Source organism: Lepidochelys kempii, chromosome 2, assembly GCF_965140265.1.
Source record: "Lepidochelys kempii isolate rLepKem1 chromosome 2, rLepKem1.hap2, whole genome shotgun sequence".
In the NCBI taxonomy this organism is placed as follows: domain Eukaryota; kingdom Metazoa; phylum Chordata; order Testudines; family Cheloniidae; genus Lepidochelys; species Lepidochelys kempii.
Window position 1 is genome coordinate 230019414 of NC_133257.1, and position 22821 is coordinate 230042234.

The window sequence follows — 22821 nt, forward strand, 5'->3', positions numbered from 1 at the left end:
TTTCATTATGTTATAAATATGATGCTATGCACACAGACTGAAATACTGGCCTGACTGAAGTCAACGGGGGTTTCAATCTTTGACTTCAGTGGGGCCAGGATTTCACTCACAGTTCTTACTTGCTAACAGAAGATATCAATTTAAAATATATTAATTAGAGCGGAGTGAAAAATTCAGTGAAAGATTTAAAAGAGAGAAAGAGATTCAATGTAATTTTCACAGGGAGCTTGTCATCTCACTGGTCTGGCCTTCAGTAACACAGACCTAAAGAGTTATTTTCAGCATGAGGCTGCAGTTTATTGATGTGCAGTTTAACAAGATTCTACTTCAATTGTAAACCACCTTTACGTTTTTTCTTGTTCATGTATTACTATTCAGGACTAGTACATTGCTACTTTGTGCAAGCCAAAAACCAGAATGGTAATGAATGGTGTTGTATTAAGTCATGTTGCATGTATAAAAGGATATCAAAATGCTTACAGCAATTCTTTGCATCTTGTATGACAATATGTTCAACCCACACGCAATACAACCCCGCTCCTCCCCCGGACGAATAACACTGTATTGGAGCTCAGCCCTTCAACTTGTAATCAAAGGACAAACTCATTTGAGTTAGAGTTGCAGGATCAGGCCCTTGGAATAGTCAATTAATTTCAAATAGATCAATAGTCATAGTCTTAAGTAAGCTCAAACCCCCAGTAAAAGGATATTACACTTTGGCACTGAACACAACCCAATCACATTAATTAATTCAAATTCCATGAGAGCCTTCTGCCTGCTCATTGAGAAATAGGTGCTCAGAAGCTGCCCGGGTGTTTCATATGGAACAGAGTGCAAGTTGAATTAAGTTTATCAGAACAATTAATATTTGAAGCACTTTTTATGCAAAAGACACTTAACAAATAAAACTTTTAGTCTAAACATGTAGCATGTATAAGTATTTTGTGCCTCAAGACTGTAAATGTGATATATATTTTAATACATTAAATCATTTCAGCTGCATAAAAATGTATTTTAATAAGTTAACGTAGCACCTTGGATCAATACGCTGTTTTAAAATAGATCAAAAATATTCAGTTTTCAAATTGTCAGAAAAACCATTATTCCATCTCAAGCCTTCTATACACCAATAACTGAAAAGGAAGCTAGTTTACACGTAATGTTGAGATGTGTAAATATGGGAAGTCTAAGACATAAAATTGCAACTTAAGGATATAACAAAGACTTGTTAGTCACATCAGGAAACATTTCCAACTCTTTTTAAAAGTCACAGTATATAATCATTAGAAGTTAGAATCGAAACCACCTTTCAGGTTATCTAGACCCATCCACTGTCAAAGCAAGACTGTTTCCTACAATATGTTTTCTAGTATTCCAAAAAGTTGGGCTTTACATGTCCCAGGAAAAGGAGCTGCCATCATGGGCCTTGGAATATTATTCAGCAACTTAGTAGAGCTCATGGTCAGGATCTTTTTCCTAGTATTCATTTTATATTTTCCATTTCTTAATTTCCCCTGACTCCTAATTACAACTCCTAGTACTTAATAATTCCTTTTCCTTCTCAATATTTTCCCCGTAACCACGCTGTACATATTTAATGTTTTAAAGTCAATCTTTCCTACCTCTTACTCATGTCCATTCATTATTTTTATTGCTGTTTTTTGAACTTTCTAGTTTGCCTAAAAATTTCTGCTTTTGAGGTACCCAGAACTTTACATGCTATTTCAGATGTGGACTCAGGAGAATCCCTAAAGAGGGACAATCACATCTCCCTGCTTCACGACATGAAACTTCAGCATATGCAACCCCAAATTGCACTGATCTTTTTTGCTACCACATCGTATTGCAAATGAACATTTAATCTGTGGTCCACTCTCACTTCAGGTTTCTTCCAACTTTATGGCTTTAAATTCCTGCCCATATTTCTAACCTCTGTAAGACCCATTATATAACTCATCTCTCCATGCTGGTGTTTATAACATCTTTAGCATTATCTGTGATTTTCATTAACATGTTCCTCTTCTAGATTATTAAAGATGTTAAATAGGACCAGATCCAAAACTGTTCCTTGATTACATTATAAAGAGGATGAAACAATTAACTGAAGGAGCAATTAAAAGTGCATAGCTGGCTGATTCAAAATACAATTACATGTCAAGACAGTATTTTAAAGTATTTTTAAATCTTCCATTTTTATCCCATTTGATTAATTGTAAGAAATAAAATACTTTGCCATAGCTGCAGTTTCCACATGTACTTCTGTATTTACTCCTCACCGCCACCCCTCATGTTCCCTAACTCTAGAATACAGAATAAACTGGTAATCAATTCACCAGGACAAAATAAACCTGGGCCACATCATCAGCTATAGCTAGGCATCAAGTAGTAGCAAACTGAAGTACACTACTCTAAATCTGCATGGAGAATCTAGAGTTCAACTCTTTTACAAGCTTATTCTATGATGCTAAGATATGATCCTGCAAGTAAAAGGCTTCAGCTCTTCCAGGCCTTGATCCTGAACCTGAATCTGCTAGCATGGACCACTTCCCCCATGCTGAGTCTCTGGCCTAATGAAGGGTCCAATTCTATTACACTTACTAATGCTTAATTGGACTCTAAAAGTTTCAAAAGGATAATTGTGAAGGAAGATGCTACTTAATGTGAGTAAGGGCTGCAGAGTCAGACCCTAAGTAATTATAACCCTAGCTTTAGTTTAGTTTACTTTTAATGGCGTGTTCTCATAAGGTTCAAGAGACACTAAACTCTCAATTCTGAATATTGACAAAGATTAATATTTTCAAAATAATAAGAAAGGACAAAATTTAAGCCACCTGTCCTATGAAAAAAATCTAATTTATGAAGTATCTATTTTTCAGAATACTGTACTAACTTCCAATATTGCTCATCAACTCTGTTTTTTTTCTTAATGACCACTAGAAGTTTTGTAATAGAAAGCAATTTGGCAAGCTATTCAATCTCCTGCCTCTATTTGTTAATTTATATAAAAAAATTGGGAAGAAAATAGTTTGTCTGAGGAAACAACCAATCAATGAAATAAAAGAATCAAAAGTGAAGCCAAGGATGAAATGCAAAGTCTGAAGACATACTGAATTTACAAAACAATACAATCCATGTTATTTCATGCACAGCCATTTATTCTTGTTCCATGATTTAAAACTTGGACTCATAAGGATCACATGAAGTGTTTTGTTTCCATTTCTTATTGTTCTGTAAAAAGCACCGTGGTTACAAGAGTTGGATTAATCGTCCTTTTCTACAATCACTTCTCCATGAAGCACCTTTCTTCTCTGCCACAGCATATGAAAGTAGAGTTGTGGAAACACTTGATCAAAGAATAAATGAACAAATTAGAGGAAAAAAGGAAAAATACATTTCTAACTGTACACTATTCAGCTGAGGAAAAATTATGGCGATGGAGCAAGTAACACTGGGTTGCTTACAATGGCAAACTATGACTTAAACACTGATGGATCAGTTCACACCACCAAAATCCATGTAGGGATCTGTGCATGCATCTCCCTCCAACCCTCTGTCTGTGGAAGTAGGGTCAATGACTTCTCAGCAACCTCCATGGCTCTGTGGACTCTTCCATGTGGCCCAGGATCTATGCTTAGGGAGGTTTGAATGGGTCAGGACTGGGAGGAGGATGCCAACTTATCTCCCTCTAGTCCTACAGGAAATTGTTGTAATATCCTACCCACTTCACCTCCCCCCATCTCCCACAGGGCTTTCTGGGGTGCTCATCAATGTGGTGTCTGATAAATTCATTAATACCTGTGAAGTTATCTTTACAACACCCCGTCAGGCAAAGTGGTATTATTATCCCCACTTCACAGATGGGAACAAAGAGACTCACCACAGAGAGGTTAAGGCCAAAAGTGTCCACTAATTTTGGGTACCCAATTTGAGATGCCTAGGGCCTGAACATTCTTTTTAGAGCACTTTACAAGTTCAGCTAGTGGCTGAAAGCCCAAGCTATCACATGGGTGGAATCTGTAAAGTTGTGCATGTAAAAACGCTGAAAATGTCTGAGACCATAAAAATTGGATGACACAATGAATCCCAATAATGACTGAACCTGGAGATATTCTGAACAAAAAGAACTAACAGCCAAGCTTGTGGCTGTTTCCATGATTCCACTGACTCAACAGACATTCTAGGCTTCAAAGTGACACACAGACAGAGTGACAGTGTTGAAATCTTATTATATAGATGCACAGCTTTAACTGAATTCAGTTACAGCTATATGTGCTCAACACCTATGCATATCAGGCCATAGGTGACTCAGGTAGGGCACCCAGGAAATGAGGAACACATAATTCCATTTTACTGACTTGCCCAGCATCACATAAGAACTCTGTGACGTAGGCAGGGATAGAATCCAATTCTCTAGGGCAGCATTCAACTGCTTTAAGCACAAGACCATTCCTTCTCTTCCTGCAATCCCCTGCCTCCTTCACTGCACACCTTCCAACTTCTGCAACAAATGAGGCAGGGTCATAGAGATAACCATCTTGTTCACTACATACCCCTGATTCATACCCAGAACACAGTCCATCCTGTGCACTGAATAAAACGGGGGTTCTGTGGGAAAAAAGTCATATGTAATTAAAAACTATGGGTACAATTTTCAAAATAATCTAAATGATTTAGGACCCTTAGTCCCATTTTCAAAAGGGACATAGGTACTTAGGAGTCTAAGTCCCCCTGACTTTCAATGAGACTTAGGAGCCTAAGTCACTCAGGGATTTTTGAAATTTTTACCCTGTATCATAATACATATGCACCAAGGTGCCTGACTTTGCCATCTTAATGTTATTTTAATCGTAGAACTGTAGAGTTAAAGGGAGATCAAGAGGTCATCTAGTTCAGCCCCCATACTGAGGCAGGATTAAGATGATGTTTCTTTGGGTGTTCCTAGATGTAGTTTCTTTGGGTGTAACTTCCTAATTTTAAACAATGTAAACTGAAAAAACAGAAATTCCTTCGTGCGGCACCATACTGACCCCTTCATGGGTCATCAGCAGGCTTGAAATCTTAAGCTTCACAGCACAGACCTCAGCCACTTAAGCTAATGCCGCAACAAACAGCAGTAGCAAGCTGTTATCACTGTGGGCCAGACACTAAAAAGGGATGAGACACATAGGAATATAGCAATTACCACTGTGACTCAGACCCACTGTCTATCTTGTCCAGTGGCCAATACCAGATGCTTCAAAGACAGTTGTAAAAAATCACACACTATGTGGATGTGGGATAAAGTGTCATTCACATTAGATCTCATCCTGACCTTTAATAGTTAAACACTGACTTAACCCTTGAAACATAAGGTTTATTTTTGGTAGGTTTCAGAGTTGCAGCCATGTTAGTCTGTATCCGCAAAAAGAAAAGGAGGACTTGTGGCACCTTAGAGACTAACAAATTTATTTGAGCATAAACTTTCATGAGCTTATGATGATGAAGTGAGCTGTAGCTCACGAACGCTTATGCTCAAATAAATTTGTTAGTCTCTAAGGTGCCACAAGTCCTCCTTTTCTTTTTGAAGATTTATTTTTTGTTATAATTAATTATAAAATTTATAAAAGTTCATAATGTCTGTTATAATTAATTATAACTCTGGATAGTCTCTTTATCCATATTAATACGTAATCCCTTTTTGAATCTTGCTAAATTGTTGGCCTCAACAACAAAGAGTTGAGGGGGCAAAGAGTTCCACAGTTTAATTACACATTTTGTGAAAGAGTATTATCAGTTTTGAATTTCCCACCTTTTGATTTCACTGAATGTTCCCTTGATCTTCTGTTATGGGCCAGGGAGAAGACAAACTCCCAGTCTCCCTTCTCTATACCATTTGTTATTTTAGATATTTTTATCATGTCCCCTCTTATCTGTCTCCTTACTAAGGTAAACAATCCAAGTCTTCAATCTAAATCTCTCTTCATATGAGTTTGCCTCTCACCCTGTGACTACGTAGCTTCCTTAATAGTCTCTTGTGTGGAACCTTGTCAAAGGCCTTTTGGAACTTGAAATACGTTATGTCAACCACTGCTCCTTTATCCACTAGTTTACTGACACATTCAAAGAATTCTAAGAGATTAGTGAGACATGATTTCATTTTACAGAATGCATACTGATTAGAGCCTATCAATCATGATATTCCAGGTGCTTTGTTATTATCAGTTCAACCAATTTGTCAGGTACAGTTGTAGGGCTTACTGATCTAAAATTCACAGTTTGCCAGTGGGTTTCCAATATATTTGCAGAACAGTAGAGAAACACTGAGAACCAGGAAGCTAAGGGTCTAGTTCAAATTCTGGCACTGTGTTCTAGTGGTCACAGATCTTTCTGCCCCTGTCATCCTCAACATCCCTCCTTCTGCCCTATCCCCTTGCATAATCCTTCCCAACCTGTCCCCGTCTGTCTCTGTCCTCCCTGCATCTGTCCTATTCTGCTCCTATCCAAGCCTCCACTCCCAGCTTGCCTTTGTCTCTTCTCTATTCAACTCTGCCCACCCCCAGCCTGTCCCTGTCTCACCTGTTTCTATCCCCCCTGGTCTGTAGACCCCAGCATGCCTCTATCCCTCCCCAGTCTGCCACACCTGTGCCCATGCTGCTCCTCATTTCTCTGCATTTGAGTGAGACAACTTCTCAGTTCTGTCTTGGTGCCAGCATAGGGAGTCCTGAGAATACAGGAGAGACAGTCTCTCTGCTGTCAGTTCATGTGTCTAATTCAATAGCGGCTCCCAGGAGGGAGCAATTGCAGGAAAAATCCTGCTTCCCCTGGTCTGAAGCATGCTCAGTGAACTCTCTGGGGGTGCAGCATGTTCAATGTTGTTGGAACAAAGTTCTGTAGGAGTGGAGCGCAGCATGCTCAGTGCAGATGGAATTTTTAGAGAATTTTGCTGCTAGCCTCTAACAAACCTTTACCGAGTATGTGCAAACCATGATTTTCAGAGGCTAATTTTAGATGGATTTTCATGGGGATTGCAAAATGCTCATCCCTGACACCAACAGGGGTCCAAATTTCAAGTTCTTTCTCCAAACAGTGGAGGGGCTAGAGCTTCTCAACAAAATGGTAGTAGGATTCTTTTAACATAAACAACAAATCTTATTTTTCCCTAATCTTGTTCTAGGAAATGGCTAAACCATTTTCACTGAAGCTTTCCAAATATATTCAGCCTGAGGCAGACACTCAGCATGTAAAATTTCTGCCTAAGCAGTTCAAGTGTGGCAAAATTTTAACTAACTAGGTCCTATAAAGTATTAGGCAAAGGTAACTACAGGCATTACTGCAAGCTCTGCCTATAATTCAGGGATTCTCAAACTTCACTGCACTGCAACCCCCCACCGACAACAAAAATTACTACATGACCCCAGGAAGGGGGACTGAAGCCTGAGCCCACCGGAGCCCTGCCGCCCAGGGCTGAAGCCGAAGTCAAAGCCCCACTCCCCAGAGCTGAAGCCTTTGGACTTTGACCCTAGGCGGCAGGGCTCGGGCTTTGGCCCCAGCAAGTCTAACCACCAGCCCTAGCGACCCCATTAAAATGGGATCCTGACCCACAGTTTGAGAACGGCTGCATAATTTATTATTGTGTTGTTGGTATTATTAAAGTATAATAGTACTTACATGGTATATATGAGGCCATGACAATAATAAGGAAGTAGTAGTAGTCAAAAGAGACATTATACTTGTTGGGAAGTCTCAGTGAAAAGATGCCTGTCTTCTTCACATAAGGTAATGCAGCATAAATCGTTAGAAGTTCACCAGCAACTCCAGCAGGATACAAGATGATAAAAAAGTTGTATCTGAAGAAAAATAAATCTAAGAATTATTTTCTTGAAAGATAAATTCATGTTGTAACATTTCTTGTTTTGATGATTAGTGGCACAGCAATGAACTACAGTAGCTTCCTGCAAGAGAAAACCAAGGGCCAGACCCTGAGCTGGTATAAATGAGCACAACTTCACTGACTTTAATAGAGTTATGTTGATTTATACTAGATGAGGATCTGGTCCTAATCCCTTACATTTAGTTTGCAGTAATATCAAAATGTTTTAATGTTTTTCCAATGTTAAAGATAAAGATTTGAAGTTTGGAAAACTGTTGTATCGTCTAGTAATCTTGTTTTGGTTGATTTAGAGCCTGATCCTGGTGCCATTGATTGGTCTGGGAGCAGGCCTGGACCAATAATAAGTAGGAATACATATCTTCATCACAGCCCATGCACACTGGTCCAAGTGCATCCCTTCCCCATTGTAATTCTATTGAAGTTAATGGAATCTTAAGATACCTAGGAAGCTTGTTCCTCCCATTGTCATATGGGGAAGCTAACAATGGACTGCATCTGCCACTTACATGAATGGGAATTACTGATGCAAAAGCATCTGTGTGTGAGACCAGATATCTCAATGAACCCATTTTAGAACAAACAGACCAACTTTCAAATAAATGATAAAGCAAAGGCACTGAAAGAAGCCAACTACTTTGAATACCATATGCTACATACATGGTGGAAAAGTAAGAAACTGAAATCAGCAATGTTTTGAAAAATTCTCATGCAAGGTAAGACATACAGATGCAATCATTCATAAAGAACTGTTCTCTTGAGTTCAGGCTGGAGAAAGCAATGACAGCTGCCTCACAGGGTCTGAAATAAATGTATAATATGCATTCTATGACCAAACCAGATGAGTTTTAAAATGGCAGCAACTGAATATGAAACTCCCTAGTAATCGATGGGCTTAGCAAGCTCGTACATCAAACAGAACAGATTAGGTGAGACGTAACAAGAAACTGATGGCGTAACTCCAAATACACCTTGGCCATATGCAGAACAGAAACAAACCAAAAATGGGGTATTCTGAATTAAAATGTAGGTGTATTTATTCTATTTAATAGGGAAAGACAAAGCTTTTATCATTCAAAATAAAAAGCTAGTGATCCCAAAGCATTAAACAGAAGTTTACTATGGTTTGCACATGTGTATTGATATATAGCTATATATACAAAAAAGGACAAAACTCATCAAAGGAGGGGAAGAGGTGGGTGGGTTGGGGGGAAGAGAAGAGAAGACACAACTCAGATAAGCCAATGGATTTGTGCCCATTTGTGCTAGCTATAAATTTCCCCTGATTCCTGATGTCAGCCCTTGGTAAGATATGTGACAGAAGAACTCATTTTCAAATGTTTGTTTTCCAGTATATTTCACACACATATAAGGCTCTTTTGTCAGAATGACTATTTTTCCTACTGCCTTATTATATTTTGAATGGAAAAAAACCCTCTAACTTGGAAGCATTGGGAGTATCTGATAGGTTGATATTTTTCAAATGTGTTTTTAAATTTAAAGCCTAAATGTATATTCAATTAAAGACAGGGGATCTTTAACTGTTTATTTTTTTAAGTCTGCCATTTAGTCTTAAACATGCCAAAACCTACCACATACTGTACAAGCAGAAAGACAATGTATTATAAGAATGGATATAAATATCAGCCATATCAAAGAAGTGCATTAGAAGCATCAGAACTGTGTTGTCTACAAAACAAAAATAAAGCAAAATAAATAAACAAAAATATATTTTTGGATAAATATGGACAAATCATCTATAATGAATTTTTAAAAAGACTTATCTGCTTCATAAAAAGCAAAGTCTGTTCTGGATATATATTTATTGTTCATTCAATAATTACAGAGGATGCAATTCATCCAGTTAAGCTTCATGGTAAATACCCAGCCTAAACACAATCAGTAATGTATTTCACATTCAGTAACATACTCAAGTATTGACATCTCAAGTCAAGGTTACGTCTATAAAAAAGATGCCCTTGTTGTTTGGACTAAGCTAGTTAAAATATTAACGAAGGCTTTGTAAAACCTCTAATTAAATCATAAATTCAATACAGAATAAGGGACAAAGCCTATAAGGTGATGAGAGCCCAAAGCTCCCAGCAACTTCACAGGACTGAGTGGCCATTCTGGCCCCCGTCCTGCAAAGACTTATGTATGTGCTCAGCTTTATGAACTTGGAATAGTCCCATCACAGTTAGCACTCACAGTGTCTATGGGTAAGTCCTTGTAGAATCTGGGCCTACGTTTGTAAACACCTAGATTTCTGGCAACAAAAGGTTTTGTTTTTCTTTATTGCATAGTGTAAGAGGATACATGGTATGATCATTTTTTAAAAAAAGATAATTTAGTACATTTTAAATTGTATTCAAAATGCAACTTAAATTTCTAAAAGTTAAAAGGTAATCCTGCAAGCATAAAACAAAAGGATGACTAGTAAATGAAAATAACTATCAAACAAAGAAATTAAAAAACAAATCACATCCAAATATCTGAGCTAAAATATTCTTTACATTTTAAACCAAATGGCAATATTCCTAAATACACAAGGCAACCAACCGCATTCTTCTGACACAAAGCCAAAGCTCACACATCTGTTCTCCTGTGAGTTAGCTCAGCATGCATGAAATTAGCATGCACAGAACTATGAGAAACTAAACTGCAAGACATCTCCACCTGGCCCATTTAATGAAGTATGGCAAATGGTTGAGCAGGCTGAATGTGTAGAAGGAATATCGTGTAATCTCTGTCACAGTCCAAACGACCAGAAAAAGAATAACGCTCTCCTCATTCTGGATCTGTGAAAGTATAAAGAACCAACATTTTCTTCACCCTTAAACTTCTTTTCTATGCAAGCGGCAATAGACTTCCACTTAAGACATTTGGAATAGAACTAAGAATTTGAGAAGAAGGAAAACTGGGGTATCAAAAATCAGCACCTGTAGTCACCATCATGTTAACTTTTCTATTACAGGTATTGACCAACATACTGAAATTTTGCTAACTGTGCAGTACAAAGTGACTGTAACCATTGTAAATACATCAAAACACTGAACTATTTCGTTGATTTAATTCCTTCTTTTGCTTACCCTGCATCTGCCCTTTCAATTTGCTCTATTTCTTCTGATTTTTGGTCTAGTTGCTTGTGTTTATCCTCTCCCTTTCTTTTTCTCAAAATACTATGTATAATATTTCTCTTCCATTTTAGAGTGGACAAACATCACATCACACTACTCTTCGTCTTGTCTGTCTTCTTATGTTCACCTAGCCCATGTCTGTTGTTGCTTCCCCCACTCCTGCTTATTAATGTCTTCGCAATACACAAGATAATTCCATTTTGTTCAGTGTACTCCATGGGCTACAAAGTGAAACCTGACAGCAGAAGATCAGGTTGGCGTGCTCAGGAGTTTGCAGGATAGTTAGGCAGTTGGGAGTGGGTCGATCACTGAAGGAGGAGGAGTGAGAGGATCAAGAGCTGTAGGTGAATATACTCATCTGCAGTGTTTTAAAGATTCAAGTTCTGAGTAGTTAAACTGCCTCCTCAGTAGGTAGCATATCTACCTGCTGCTTCAAATATCAGATCCTTTGGGGAGGGGAATCCCCAACTGTGCAAAGATGATGGTTGGGGGTCTTTTACAAATAAAACCTTCTGAGAAGGAGAATTACACACAAGTGATTTAATTATTTTCTTTAAAAGGGGAGGAATTTGGTAATAGGCTTCTGTGCCTGAAGGCTGAAAACCTCCTGGGATTTCTAGAAAATAAAATAGAGACATTTTTTGTTCCAAACACAGAAAAGAGAAACACTGTTTTTCAACAAAATGCAACCTAGTGACAAAGCTTTAATGCTTTTCAAAGATTCTGAACACTCACAGCTAGGAGATGCAGATGCTCAGCACCTCTGAAAATTAGGCCCAATATGTGTAAATTGGAAACAAGATTTAACTTTTATTTAAAAAAAATAAGAGGGTTAGGACAAATCTCAATAACAAAAGCAAAAAAACAAACAAACCGAAGTACAAAGATATTCAAATATAGGTAAGGGAGAAGAAGAGAATTAGGCTACTCTCCACCTGAAGTAGATAAGAGGCTAACACAGACGGCTAAACCTGTATTTGGGTCACAATGCTAAATGCAAGCAATAGTTCTTTGAATAAGTATGTAGAGAATTCCATGTGGTTGCCTCGCAAATCTCCTGGACAAGTAGTGAGGCTGGCTATCATCACTAACAGGCCTCTAACTACATATCCCAGAGGTAGGCAAACTACGGTTCGCGGGCCACATCAAGCCCACGGGACCGTCCTGCCTGGCCCCTGAGCTCCTGGCCAGGTTAGCTTCTGGCCCTTCCCCCCCGTCCCTCCTCCCATGCAGCTGCACGGCTTGTGCCCACCCACCTCCCAGGCTTTCCAATAAGCCTGTCCTGCTGCTCTGAGCAGCATGGTAAAGGGGCGGGGGAATTGGATAAGGGGCAGGAAGTCCCGGGGGGTAGTCAGGCGGTGGTTGGATGGGGCGGAGGTTCGGGGGGCAGGGAGGGAAGGTCAGAAGACAGGGAACAGTGGGGGTTGGATAGGGGGTGAGGTCCCGGGGGGGGCAGGGAGCAGGGGGGCTGGATAGGGGGTGGGATCCTGTGGGGGCAGTTAGGGACTGGGGTCCCGGGAGGGGGCGATCAGGGGACAAGGAGTGGGGTGGGGGGTTGGATGGGTCAGGGTGCCTGTCAGGGGTGTGGATAGGAGTTGGGGCAGTCAGGGGACAGGGAGGGTTGCATAGGGGGTGGGGTCCTGGGGGGGGGTGGTTAGGGGCGGGGGGTCCAAGGAGGGGGCGGTCAGGGACAAGGAGTGGGGTGGTGGGGTTTGGATGGGTTGGAGGTTCTGAGGGGGGCGGGAAGTGGGAGGGGGCGGATAGGGAGCGGGGGACCAGGCTGTTTGCAGAAGCACAGCCTTCCCTACCCAGCCCTTGATACCATTTAGCAACCTCAACGTGGCCCTCGGGCCAAAAAGTTTGCCCAACCCTGACATATCGGATACCCTCACATGACCCTGAATGTTCAGGCATGCAAAGAAATAACAATGAGAAATGCATTCAGACAGACATTTAGACATGGGGATTTTTTGATGTAGTTTGACCTACTATATTGAAATCAAGTGAAACAAAGAGCTGGGTGGACAAGGTTTAGTCCATTCCACATAAAGGTAGAATGATGACAATCAGTGATATATGCCCTCGCCTCGATCTACTCGTCCAATGTAACCAACAATGGTTCACTTCTTGAACATTTTTTCTTTTCTTCTAAAAGCAAAACAAGAAGCAGTTACCTTAAAAAAATTTTAAGATAAACCTACTCGGTATTACAAAAAAGGGAGGCAAAGGAAACAAAGTGTATAAGAGAGCTCTCTTCTGTGAACAGATAAAAAGGGAATTGGCAATGGAGGCAGTTTCTGCCTGGCTGTTATATCTCATCAGCAGTTAGGCATGTGCCACCTGCTGGTGAGAAAGTTTAAAGGCTCAGCATCTTGAGTTAAGAAAGTTCTAACCCAAGTCACACACACAAGCACAGACCCAAAAGTTGGGATCCATTACTCGATATTTACCTTTAGAGAACAGGAATTTCAAGCCTTGCAAAGTAAATAAAATTCAGACGAACTAAACTATAAGTCCTAGTCCATTCATTACAAGAATCATAAATTCCTTGCATCATTTTTCCTTGGGGTAACAAAACAGTAGAATCTACATTAAAATCTATAACCAAGCACATAAATAACACTTTCAGGGGCAGTTGGGTAATTTTCATATGCTGGGAGGTTTTCTCTGTTTTTTTTTTAATGATGGCCTATTACAGTGGCATGCTGTGAACCTATAATATTAATATAATATTAATTTAAAATTTTTGAGAAAGGATTTAATACAAACTACAAAGAAAACATCAATGTAAAATGTCACAACAGTGTTTATCCAGATACATTCAGTTTAAGAATGATTTCCATTTGTACATTCAACACATGCTAATTGAAGTTCTTTTTCAAAGTGGAATGGTTGACAGTATGGTACATTTGTTGATGAACAGAAGCTCTACCCCTTAATCTTGCTTAACAGACAGATCAAACCTGGCAGCAACCCAATATGTCTCAGTTGTCCCTCTCCAATGGCATTTACCAGCATCCTGTGTGTAAACAACTGTAAACTATAGCGGGGTGGGCAAACTACGGCCCAGGGTCCACATCCAGCCCTTCAGACGTTTTAATCTGGTCCTCGAGCTCCTGCCAGGGAGCAGGGTCTGGGGCTTGCCCCGCTCCAGTGCTCCAGCAGGGAAGCGAGGTTGGGGGCTTGCCCCGCTCTGCGCGTGATGTGACTCCGTGCGGCTCCCAGAAGCAGCGGCATGTCCCGCCTCTGGCTCCTACATGTAGGGGCAGCCAGGGGACTCCGCATGCTGCCCCCGCAGTTCCAATTCACTGGGAACCACATAGGAAATGAAGCAGGGACATGCCTGCACTCCCGACCCCCTGCCCCAGCCCTGATCCCCCTCCTGCCTTCCGAACCCCTCGGTCCCAGCCCAGAGCACCCTCCTGCACCCCCAACCCCTCATCCCCACCCCAGAGCCTGCACCCCCAGCCAGAGCCCTCACACACACACCCGCACCCCAACCCCCTGCCCCAGCCCGGAGCCCCTTCCCACACCCTGAACTCTTCATTTCTGGCCCCACCCCAGAGCCCGCACCCCCAGTCAGAGCCCCAGCCCCTCCCGCACCCCAACCCCCAATTTTGTAAGCATTCATGGCCCCCCACACAATTTCCATACCCAGATGTGGCCCTTGGGCTAAAAAGTTTGCCCATCCATGAACTATAGGCTTGAACCTGTAAGTTCTCTACCTGTAGAATTTTGACTGAAGTTTGGTAAGAGCCCCCTGTATGGAGCATTTGCCAGATCCTATTACTTGTTAAATAACACTTCCTGCTAAAATGAGCTTTTTATTAATAATCAGCCCTTCCTGTAAAGAGTAAAACAGAATTTGTTCATGCACCCACCTGTTTTATACTGTGTGTTATAAACCATACCATGAAGATTCTTGAACTCACTTGGACCCCAGTCACAAGCACAGAGGTGTGAACTATTCCTTAAAAAGAGAAATACATTATCTATGTCCCATAATTCCTGTTTGTAATCAGTTAAGTGAGAAATTAAAAGCAAAAGACTCACCAACTGCACAGTGGACTACCTGTCAATAAAAATAAGTATAAATTAAAAGTCACTGGTTTAAAATCATTTTACTGTTTGCAGTATAAACAAAGACATTGCTGCTGTTAACATAAATCTAAACTTACTCCTAGTCCTTTACTCCTTATTCAGACTACACTTTCATTGACTTTATCGGCAGCAAAAATTAAGATGTCAAGGCCAAATTCTGTGAGGTGCCAACTCCCCTGAATTCCTATGCTGCACTCCTCACAGGATCAGGCCCTTGGTTTGTAATACCACTGAATCAAGACTGACTTGCTTACCGAAGGAACTTTTACATAAGGCTGATTTTCATATACATACACACACCTTGCTCTTCAGCTTCAAAACCAAACCTCAGTTTCACATGCAACATCTTATCCAGATCAGAATTCTTCTGGAAAATTTAAAGCAAGATACATATGGTGTTTCAGATATACAAGGATTTTAAAATTTTTGTTGTTCATTTTAGAAGATTTTTATTAATTCTTTTTCAAATTAAATCCTTGACTAGTGTTGATGGGTTCAGGTAGAATTATTTAGAAGTGTAAAGGTATTATTATAATATAAAAACCAAAACACAGATGACCATACATGTTAAAAGAGGCACATGTATTATATACATACATCTGCTTGATGAATGTATTATATATCAATATCAGTCTGATGCATGCTTTGCCAAGTGCACTCAGCCTCCAGAGTGCTTTGCAAATGTGGAAAGTCATAGTTCAATGAAAGACTAGTAGCAAACCATATGGGGCATGTGGGTCCAGTCTGGAAGGAGCAAAAGAGAGAAAGCCATATGGGGGATAATGCATTGAGTATGGGGAATGAGAAGGAAGCAATCATCTGTGGAGGAGGGCAGGGTGTCTGCAAAGGAATAGGCTCCATAAGAAATGAAGTCCCTGTTTGGCTTGCAAGATCTGTCTCTGAGCAATTCTTAAGCATTTTTGAAATGCAAAAAAATCATAAGCAAATAATTTAGTAGCCTAGAGTTAATGTTACAATAGATATCCATTCCCTTCAACCAACCTCCTCTCTCCCCCAGAAAAACACCTTAAAAATAAATGAAGTTAGAAAGACTGGAAATTCTGAGATATTCTTTCATCCTTAACTCCATGTTAATGAAGTTTTGTTTTTTTCTGCTGAGGGTAAATATTTTCCAATCAAGCAATGTGTAGCATTTAAAAATTTACCTCAAGCACAGCAAATGTCTGGAAAAATTTAAGTGTCTTTTGAATAGTTTTGTATAAGCCTTTGTATGTTCCTTTCTGCATGTAAAACCGAGCCATGGCAATAGCCAATACCAGCCACCTAGAAAAGAAAGAGAATGGATAATTTTCAAATGAGAATTCTAAGAACACCCAGGTATCTAAATTATTCATTACATTACTTTCATCTCAAATATTTGACGGAGAATTTTGATTTTCTACTTTGTTTAAAAAGAGATTGACAATATAATTTAAAATATAGCAAAATCCATTAACTATTTAGCTCCTGTACCCTACTTTGTGGAAAAGTATAGAGAGAATGTCTTGCTGCTCTTTGCAAAGAGCCCTCTTTGTTACATAGCTAAGGTGTTCTCTTTTCCATGGTATGGACCATATCTTTATTATTCAGAGAGTATTAATTCACATACTTTAGCTGTTTTTAACAAGACTTAGCAGTTAAAAAAAAAAAAAGATGCCAACTTCAGGTGCCAGCCACTCTCAATAGACCAGCAGTTGTCCCCTCTGCACAACTCGGTGTAATGGCTCTAGTATAGACTACAGTTCTTTTTCCAATATAATTTCAAATCCCAAATTGCTTATCATAGTTTCATAGCATTAGGATATTGAAAAATGTACATGAAATTTAAAAAAATATTTGAATATATGTATTGTGTTTTCTTAAAACATATTGAAAAGTAAACACTGTGGCCAACATTTCCAACCTTGGTCTCAATCCTGCAAGGAGCTCTGTGTGAGGGGACCTCTGAGAGTGGGGTTCTACCCACACAAAGCTCTTTGAAGGACTAGCACATAGGGACTTAAGGCCAAGACTGGAAAAAGCAACTAGTGATTCTGAGTGCCTCAGTTTGTGGGTGTCCATTTTGAGACACCAATAAAGGGGTCCAATTTTCAGAAAGTGTTCTATACCCATCCTCAGAAAATCAGGCCAATTTAAAGTGTCTAAAGTTGGGTACTCAAAAATCCAGGCATCCAGAATCACTAGTCACTTTTGAAAATTTTGGCCAAAGTGGATAGTTCTGGAACTGACATGTTGGTAATCGTGTACTGATATTAAGTGTGGATTTTTTTTAAATATGCATTCTGCTGTTATTCAAATGAAAGAAAGCAAAAATAACAGTTAGTCAAATTAAAGCTTTCTTCATTGAGATCAAACAAATCTGAGCTAAAATAAATTTTATAATCACCTAAGGCAGGGGTTGGCAACCTTTGGCGTGCAGCCCATCAGGGTAATCTGCTGGCGGGCCACAAGACGTTTTGTTTACGTTGACTGTCCACAGACATGGCCCCCTGCAGCTCCCATTGGCCATGGTTCGCTGTTCCCGGCCAATGGGAGCTGCGGGAAGCCTGCCGGGAATAGGGGCTGCAGTCCCTAAATATTGCTTACATTAAGTTTTGTGGCCACTTAGCAGGGGACTCAGTAGTGGCACAGAGCTAGCCCTTTTAGGAGACCTGCCTACCTGTGAGAGGCTCCTGTAAAGAAAAGCCAAGTCAGACACACCTGGAAGGAATTTTAAATCTCTAGGTGGCTAGCTGGTAGCTAATTAGCTAATGAGCCTGACAAAGGGTTACCAGAGATTAGCTGAGGTGGATCCTTGAGACAGGAAGCTTTTGAGGGCAGAAGAATTCACCAGAGCAAGGGACCTGGAAGGTCTGCTCAGAGGGGTAGGGAATTCCAAATAGTGGCAGAAGGGCCAGCCTGTCAGAACTGTGTGCTTCCTAGAGAAGGGCTACTACTGACAGATCTCTGCACACCTTCCCTTGGCTCTAGGGAAGAATTCTTCCCAGTGAGTGTCAAGAGTGTCTGGAGAAGGGACCTGAATTGAGAGAAAACCCCTGTTGGAGGAGAGTGGTAGACTCAGGTAGGAATTAATAAACCGAGACTGACTGTGTCTCCCAGATAAGATGCTGGGGTGAGGGTTGCTGGTATTTTTATTGGGTCTTTGGTTAATAAATTAGACCCTTCAGAAGGCCACGTAAAGCCTCAGTGACCTTATTGATGACATTAGGGGAAAGTGAGTCTGGGAGCACCTACAGCTCCACACTTGGCCAGAAGGGGACACTACTGGATAGGTACACCCTGTGACAATAGCCCTCTCACCTCCAAGCCTTTCTTTCAATATGTGAAACTCACATGCAACTGGGCTCCACCATACACTGCAAATGTGGATTCTCTCATCATGCCTATTCTACACCTGTTCCCCTGTGTGTAGTGTAACTACCAAGGTTCCATAATGCTGCGGCACAGGGTGAATTCCAATTCCTGTCCTAAGAATGAAACACAAGTGCCAGTTAAGCAACACCCACAGATATTATTTCAGCTTCTTATGGCTAGTGTAAAAATCTGAGTAAATTTTTGTAGAGTATAAAATTAGAGTGGATTCCAGCTACTGCTGAAATCAGTGGATTATTTTATCTTCAGCAATACATGTTGCCTTCACAATAAGGCTTTCCTGGGTTCTAAATGTTTTGTATTTTATAGTAAAGTGTGTGTCAAAGGAGAATTATAATGGATTTTTATATGGTTGGCAATATGGCAGGTGACAGCAGTACCTTTACATAAGAGGTACCCTGAGAAGCCATATTATATCTGACCAAAAAGGCAGTAAGTATAAACCAAAAAGGTTCCCTGAATCTCATTTTGCAACAAAAAGGGAACACGAAATGTCTTCTCTGACTTAACAAAAAACAAAAGTTGGTAGGTCTCTTGCTTAGAGAGGTTATTCTTTAAAAAAGTACTTCCACAGACCATTTTATTGGGTCTTCAGCTTGCAACTTTTTTTTTTATTGTGTCCCATATGGGCCTTTGTATTGCATACAGAAAAATGGCAACTTTCACTGAACATCAGACAAGCATTCAGTGTGAAACAGAAAATACCCTACACGATAAATTCTCCCGAGGGAGACTTTCGGAGGCCAAAGGACAGTTACGGGCCTAACTTCCATTGACTTTCAATGGGATTTGGACACTTACCTGCCATTTTTGCTTTTGAACATCACCTACGCATTTACCAGTATGAATGATAAAATGTAATCCCATATTAGAAAGAGGAATTAGCACAATTTTTGATAAACCGGGGTATTCCTAGAATTTTATTAACAAGTACTGTCTTGCCAAGTGGATAAACTTGCCTGTACTAGTATTACCCTTCAGTGTTCCCATAAGTGTAACTACTATACTTTATCAGTTTCAAAAGATGATGAAATGTTTGTCTTTCTTTTTTCCTATCCCACACAAGAAACAAAGGGCCCACTTTTACAACTGCTGGTGGCTCTCAACTACCAGAGACTTTGACGGGATATGTGGGGCTTCAGCACTTGCAGGGATCACAACTAAAATAGATGGCAAAGAGTCCTGTGGCACCTTTTTGACTAACAGACGTATTGGAGCATAAGCTTTCGTGGGGGATTACCCACTTCGTCAGTTGTATGTGTATTCACCCATGAAAGCTTATGCTCCAATACATCTGTTAGTCCAGAAGGTGCCACAGGACTCTTTGCCGCTTTTACAGCTCCAGACTAACACAGCTACCCTTCTGATACTTAATTAAAATAAAGGTTTCCACCTTAAAAGTCTGTGGCAGGAGCCCAGTGCTCATGAGCAAATGAACAACAACAAAGCAAGGGGTGGACTGTTAAGAAATACAATGAGGAAACACAGCAATTCCAAACTAGCAAAGATTATGAACAACGAATAAAAACACTAATTAAAGCTGACACAAACATACCTTCATAAAGTCATGCCTGACTTCAACAATTCCCTTTGTAAAACGTGCCAATGTCGAATTAAGTATTGAAGTATTGAACTAAGTATTGAAATTTGTGGGAGTTTGACAATTTTCAAAAAGAAAAGGAGGACTTGTGGCACCTTAGAGACTAACAATTTTATTTGAGCATAAGTCTTCTTGAGCTACAGCTCACTTCATCGGAAGTATTCAGTGGATGCATCCGATGAAGTGAGCTGTAGCTCATGAAAGTTTATGCTCAAATAAATTGGTTAGTCTCTAAGGTGCCACAAGTACTCCTTTTCTTTTTGCAGATACAGACTAACATGGCTGCTACTCTGAAACCTGACAATTTTCAATCATTCGACAGAAAATTAAGTCAGTTTAAGTATGTTATGAAAAATACTGCTATTAACATGATAAATCTTGAAAAGGAATGAAAATACATACATCAACCACTTAAATATAAGCCAGAATTCCCTTAGCCTTAAAACTTAATACCAATACTAGAATCCATTGTAACACTGGGCATCAGTTTAAATGCACTCCTGGGCTTATTAATAGTTCGACCCCATTGCATTCAAATTAGAACGGCCCCTACCAGTAGTTGAATTGAGGACAAAAATTGAAATGACATACTAAGCCAAATTCAACGTTGGTAAGTGGGTACAAATGCACTGAGTTTTGTCTGCTTGTGTCAGGTCTGAATTTGGCCTGTAACCTCTATTTTCAATACTGAGAGACTGATCTGTAGAGCAGCAGGTTGGGAGACCAAGATGGAGCTAGAAGAAGGAAACTAATGTCTTAAAATACTGTTTCAATATCAGTTAACTATTTATCAGTGATGCTGCTTAGTCTGAAGCCAAGATGGTTTTTCAATATAATAGTAAAAAGAAAAGGAGTACTTGTGGCACCTTAGAGGCTAACCAATTTATTAGAGCATAAGCTTTCTTGAGCTACAGCTCACTTCATCGGATGCATCGGATGCAAGCTTATGCTCAAATAACTTGGTTAGCCTCTAAGGTGCCATAAGTCCTCCTTTTCTTTTTGCGAATACAGACTAACACGGCTGCTACTCAGAAATATAATAGTAGTAATCATTTCTTGCAGTTAATTCTTAACATGGCAGATGGAAGAAATTAATATACGTTGCCCGTCTCCGGAGTGCTCTCCAAAGCAAGAATTTGAACCAAAGCTATTTAGAAACTTTGGGCAGGCAGTACCACCTGGTGCTGCTGGGAGCCAGTGGGTCTCAAACTACTCTGAAAACTTTATTAAAACATTGATCCCGCCCTCGGCGTGGGAGGAAAACGAGGAATCCTGCTGTAACAACGCGCTTACAGCCACTTCGCAACCCCCCAGAAGCCTTCACTGGCAGCTTGAGACCGCAAGTCTGCCAAGGCTCCTTGGACAGGGCGGTGCCCGAGCTGGCGGCCAGCCTCAGCCCTGCCCAGAGCGGGGCCCGCGGCGCAGGGGAGCCGCCTGCAGCCAGCAGCTCCCGCTCCACGCGGAGCCGGCTCAGCGCGCGGGGGCGGCCGCGGTGACTTACGCCAAGGGGAGCCCCCAGCCCCGGCAGCGCCGCCCGGCATTCCTGGCTCGGGCTATACTTAACCTCCCCGCCGGGCTGCGAGATGACGCGCTCGCGGCCGCACCGTATTAGGAAATGCCAGGCGGGCGAGGGCTCGCCCTGCAGGCAGCCGCCTCTGCCGCCCTCTGCTAGAGCAGAGCCGCCCCCGGTCGCAAGGCCTCCGCCTCCCAGCCCGGCTCCCGCCGCAGCCCGCTCCCCCTCGCCCCGCCGCGTCTGTCCAGCCCCGGCACGCACCCGGCGGTCATGGCGATGTTGTAGCCGATGAGCCAAGCTGTGGCCAAGGCGCCCAGGCGCCTCTTCCTGCCCTTCTCCTTCTCCTCCAGCGAGCCGCCGCCGCCGCCGGCCCCGTCCTCCTCGCTGGACGCCATGGTTTGCCCGAGGCCGGGGGGAGACGCGCGGCGGAGGAGGGGCTGGGCTGAAGCCGCGCTGACAGCTGGAGCTGACTCTCGCTCACCCCATCTGTCTTCACGGCGGGCTGCTGCTGCCCCCGGCCAGCGGCTCACATGGTGTCGCCGGCTCCTCCTTTCTCCTCCAGCGGCTCCTCAGGTCACACGGTGCCCCCCTCCCCCAGCCCAGCCGGCCGGAGGCTAACGCCCCGACCCTAACGCGATTGCTGCGCCGCGCGGTTCCCAGTCTGGCTTCCCTGACTTGAGATCAAACGTTTTTACACCCCGCCCCCCGAAGTTGCCTCCACAAAATACACTCCCCTGGCTAACCGTGTAGGTGTAACATATCCTTGCGTGCAACATGAGCGATTGGTAGGATAGCCAGGTGGGTACTTTTTGCTCACACAGGCTGTCCCCCTGCTACGGGTCCTTACTTTTACAGGGATCACCTCTGTTGGACGTGCGTCACCTTGGCTATGTCTGCACTGCATCGCAAATCCTGGTCTGTGAGACAGGTGTTTCCAACCCTTTGCTTGAGCATCCATGCTGCATTGTAAACCTGGCTTTACAATTGCTGGATCTGGGACTCACAGCTGTCCTAACATGACCACACTGTGCTATGCAGACCTTCTGACTCAGCTCAGCAGCTTGAACTGCACCCACATTGCTAAATAACAGGGCTTGGATCCAAGTCTCTGGGACTTGGGCCCTGACCCACGCCCAGCAGGGTCCTAGGAACCTGGGGTCCTGAGTGCTTGGTGACCAGATTCAGACTGATTTGTGTGTGGATGGAATGGGGGCTTGGGCTCAAACCTGAG

General features: G+C 41.7%; 1 protein-coding gene across 4 annotated transcripts; it reads right to left on the reverse strand.

Annotated features, from left to right (window-relative positions):
• Nucleotides 1–1841: 1841 nt before the first annotated feature.
• HACD1 (3-hydroxyacyl-CoA dehydratase 1) lies at nt 1842–22259 on the reverse strand. 4 transcript variants are annotated; one of them, XM_073334135.1, is made up of 7 exons: nt 21852–22251; nt 16272–16389; nt 15058–15076; nt 14886–14968; nt 10544–10665; nt 7648–7826; nt 1842–3343 (listed from the first exon to the last, which is right to left on the reverse strand). In XM_073334135.1, the coding sequence occupies exons 1-7, from the start codon at nt 21983–21985 to the stop codon at nt 3261–3263; spliced, it is 738 nt and encodes a 245-aa protein (XP_073190236.1). In that variant the 5' UTR covers nt 21986–22251; the 3' UTR covers nt 1842–3260. The 4 variants fall into 4 exon arrangements, with proteins under 4 accessions (XP_073190236.1, XP_073190235.1, XP_073190239.1 ...); XM_073334134.1 differs by having other exon boundaries at nt 14886–14974; XM_073334138.1 differs by lacking the exons at nt 1842–3343; nt 7648–7826; nt 10544–10665 and adding exons at nt 11048–11620; nt 15406–15472 and having other exon boundaries at nt 21852–22259.
• Between the last annotated feature and the right edge of the window lie 562 nt (nt 22260–22821).

What these genes read in the sequence shown, in the direction of transcription:
- HACD1 (XM_073334134.1), bottom strand. Translation starts at nt 21,985, where the DNA reads ATGGCGTCCAGCGAGGAGGACGGGGCCGGCGGCGGCGGCGGCTCGCTG. An exon ending in TAACACACAGTATAAAACAG is followed by an intron (nt 10,666 to 14,885) that starts GTGGGTGCATGA and finishes ATACTTTCACAG; the next exon opens with ATCCAGAATGAGGAGAGCGT. An exon ending in CATGGCCTCATATATACCAT is followed by an intron (nt 3,344 to 7,647) that starts GTAAGTACTATT and finishes TCTTTGATCAAG; the next exon opens with TGTTTCCACAACTCTACTTT.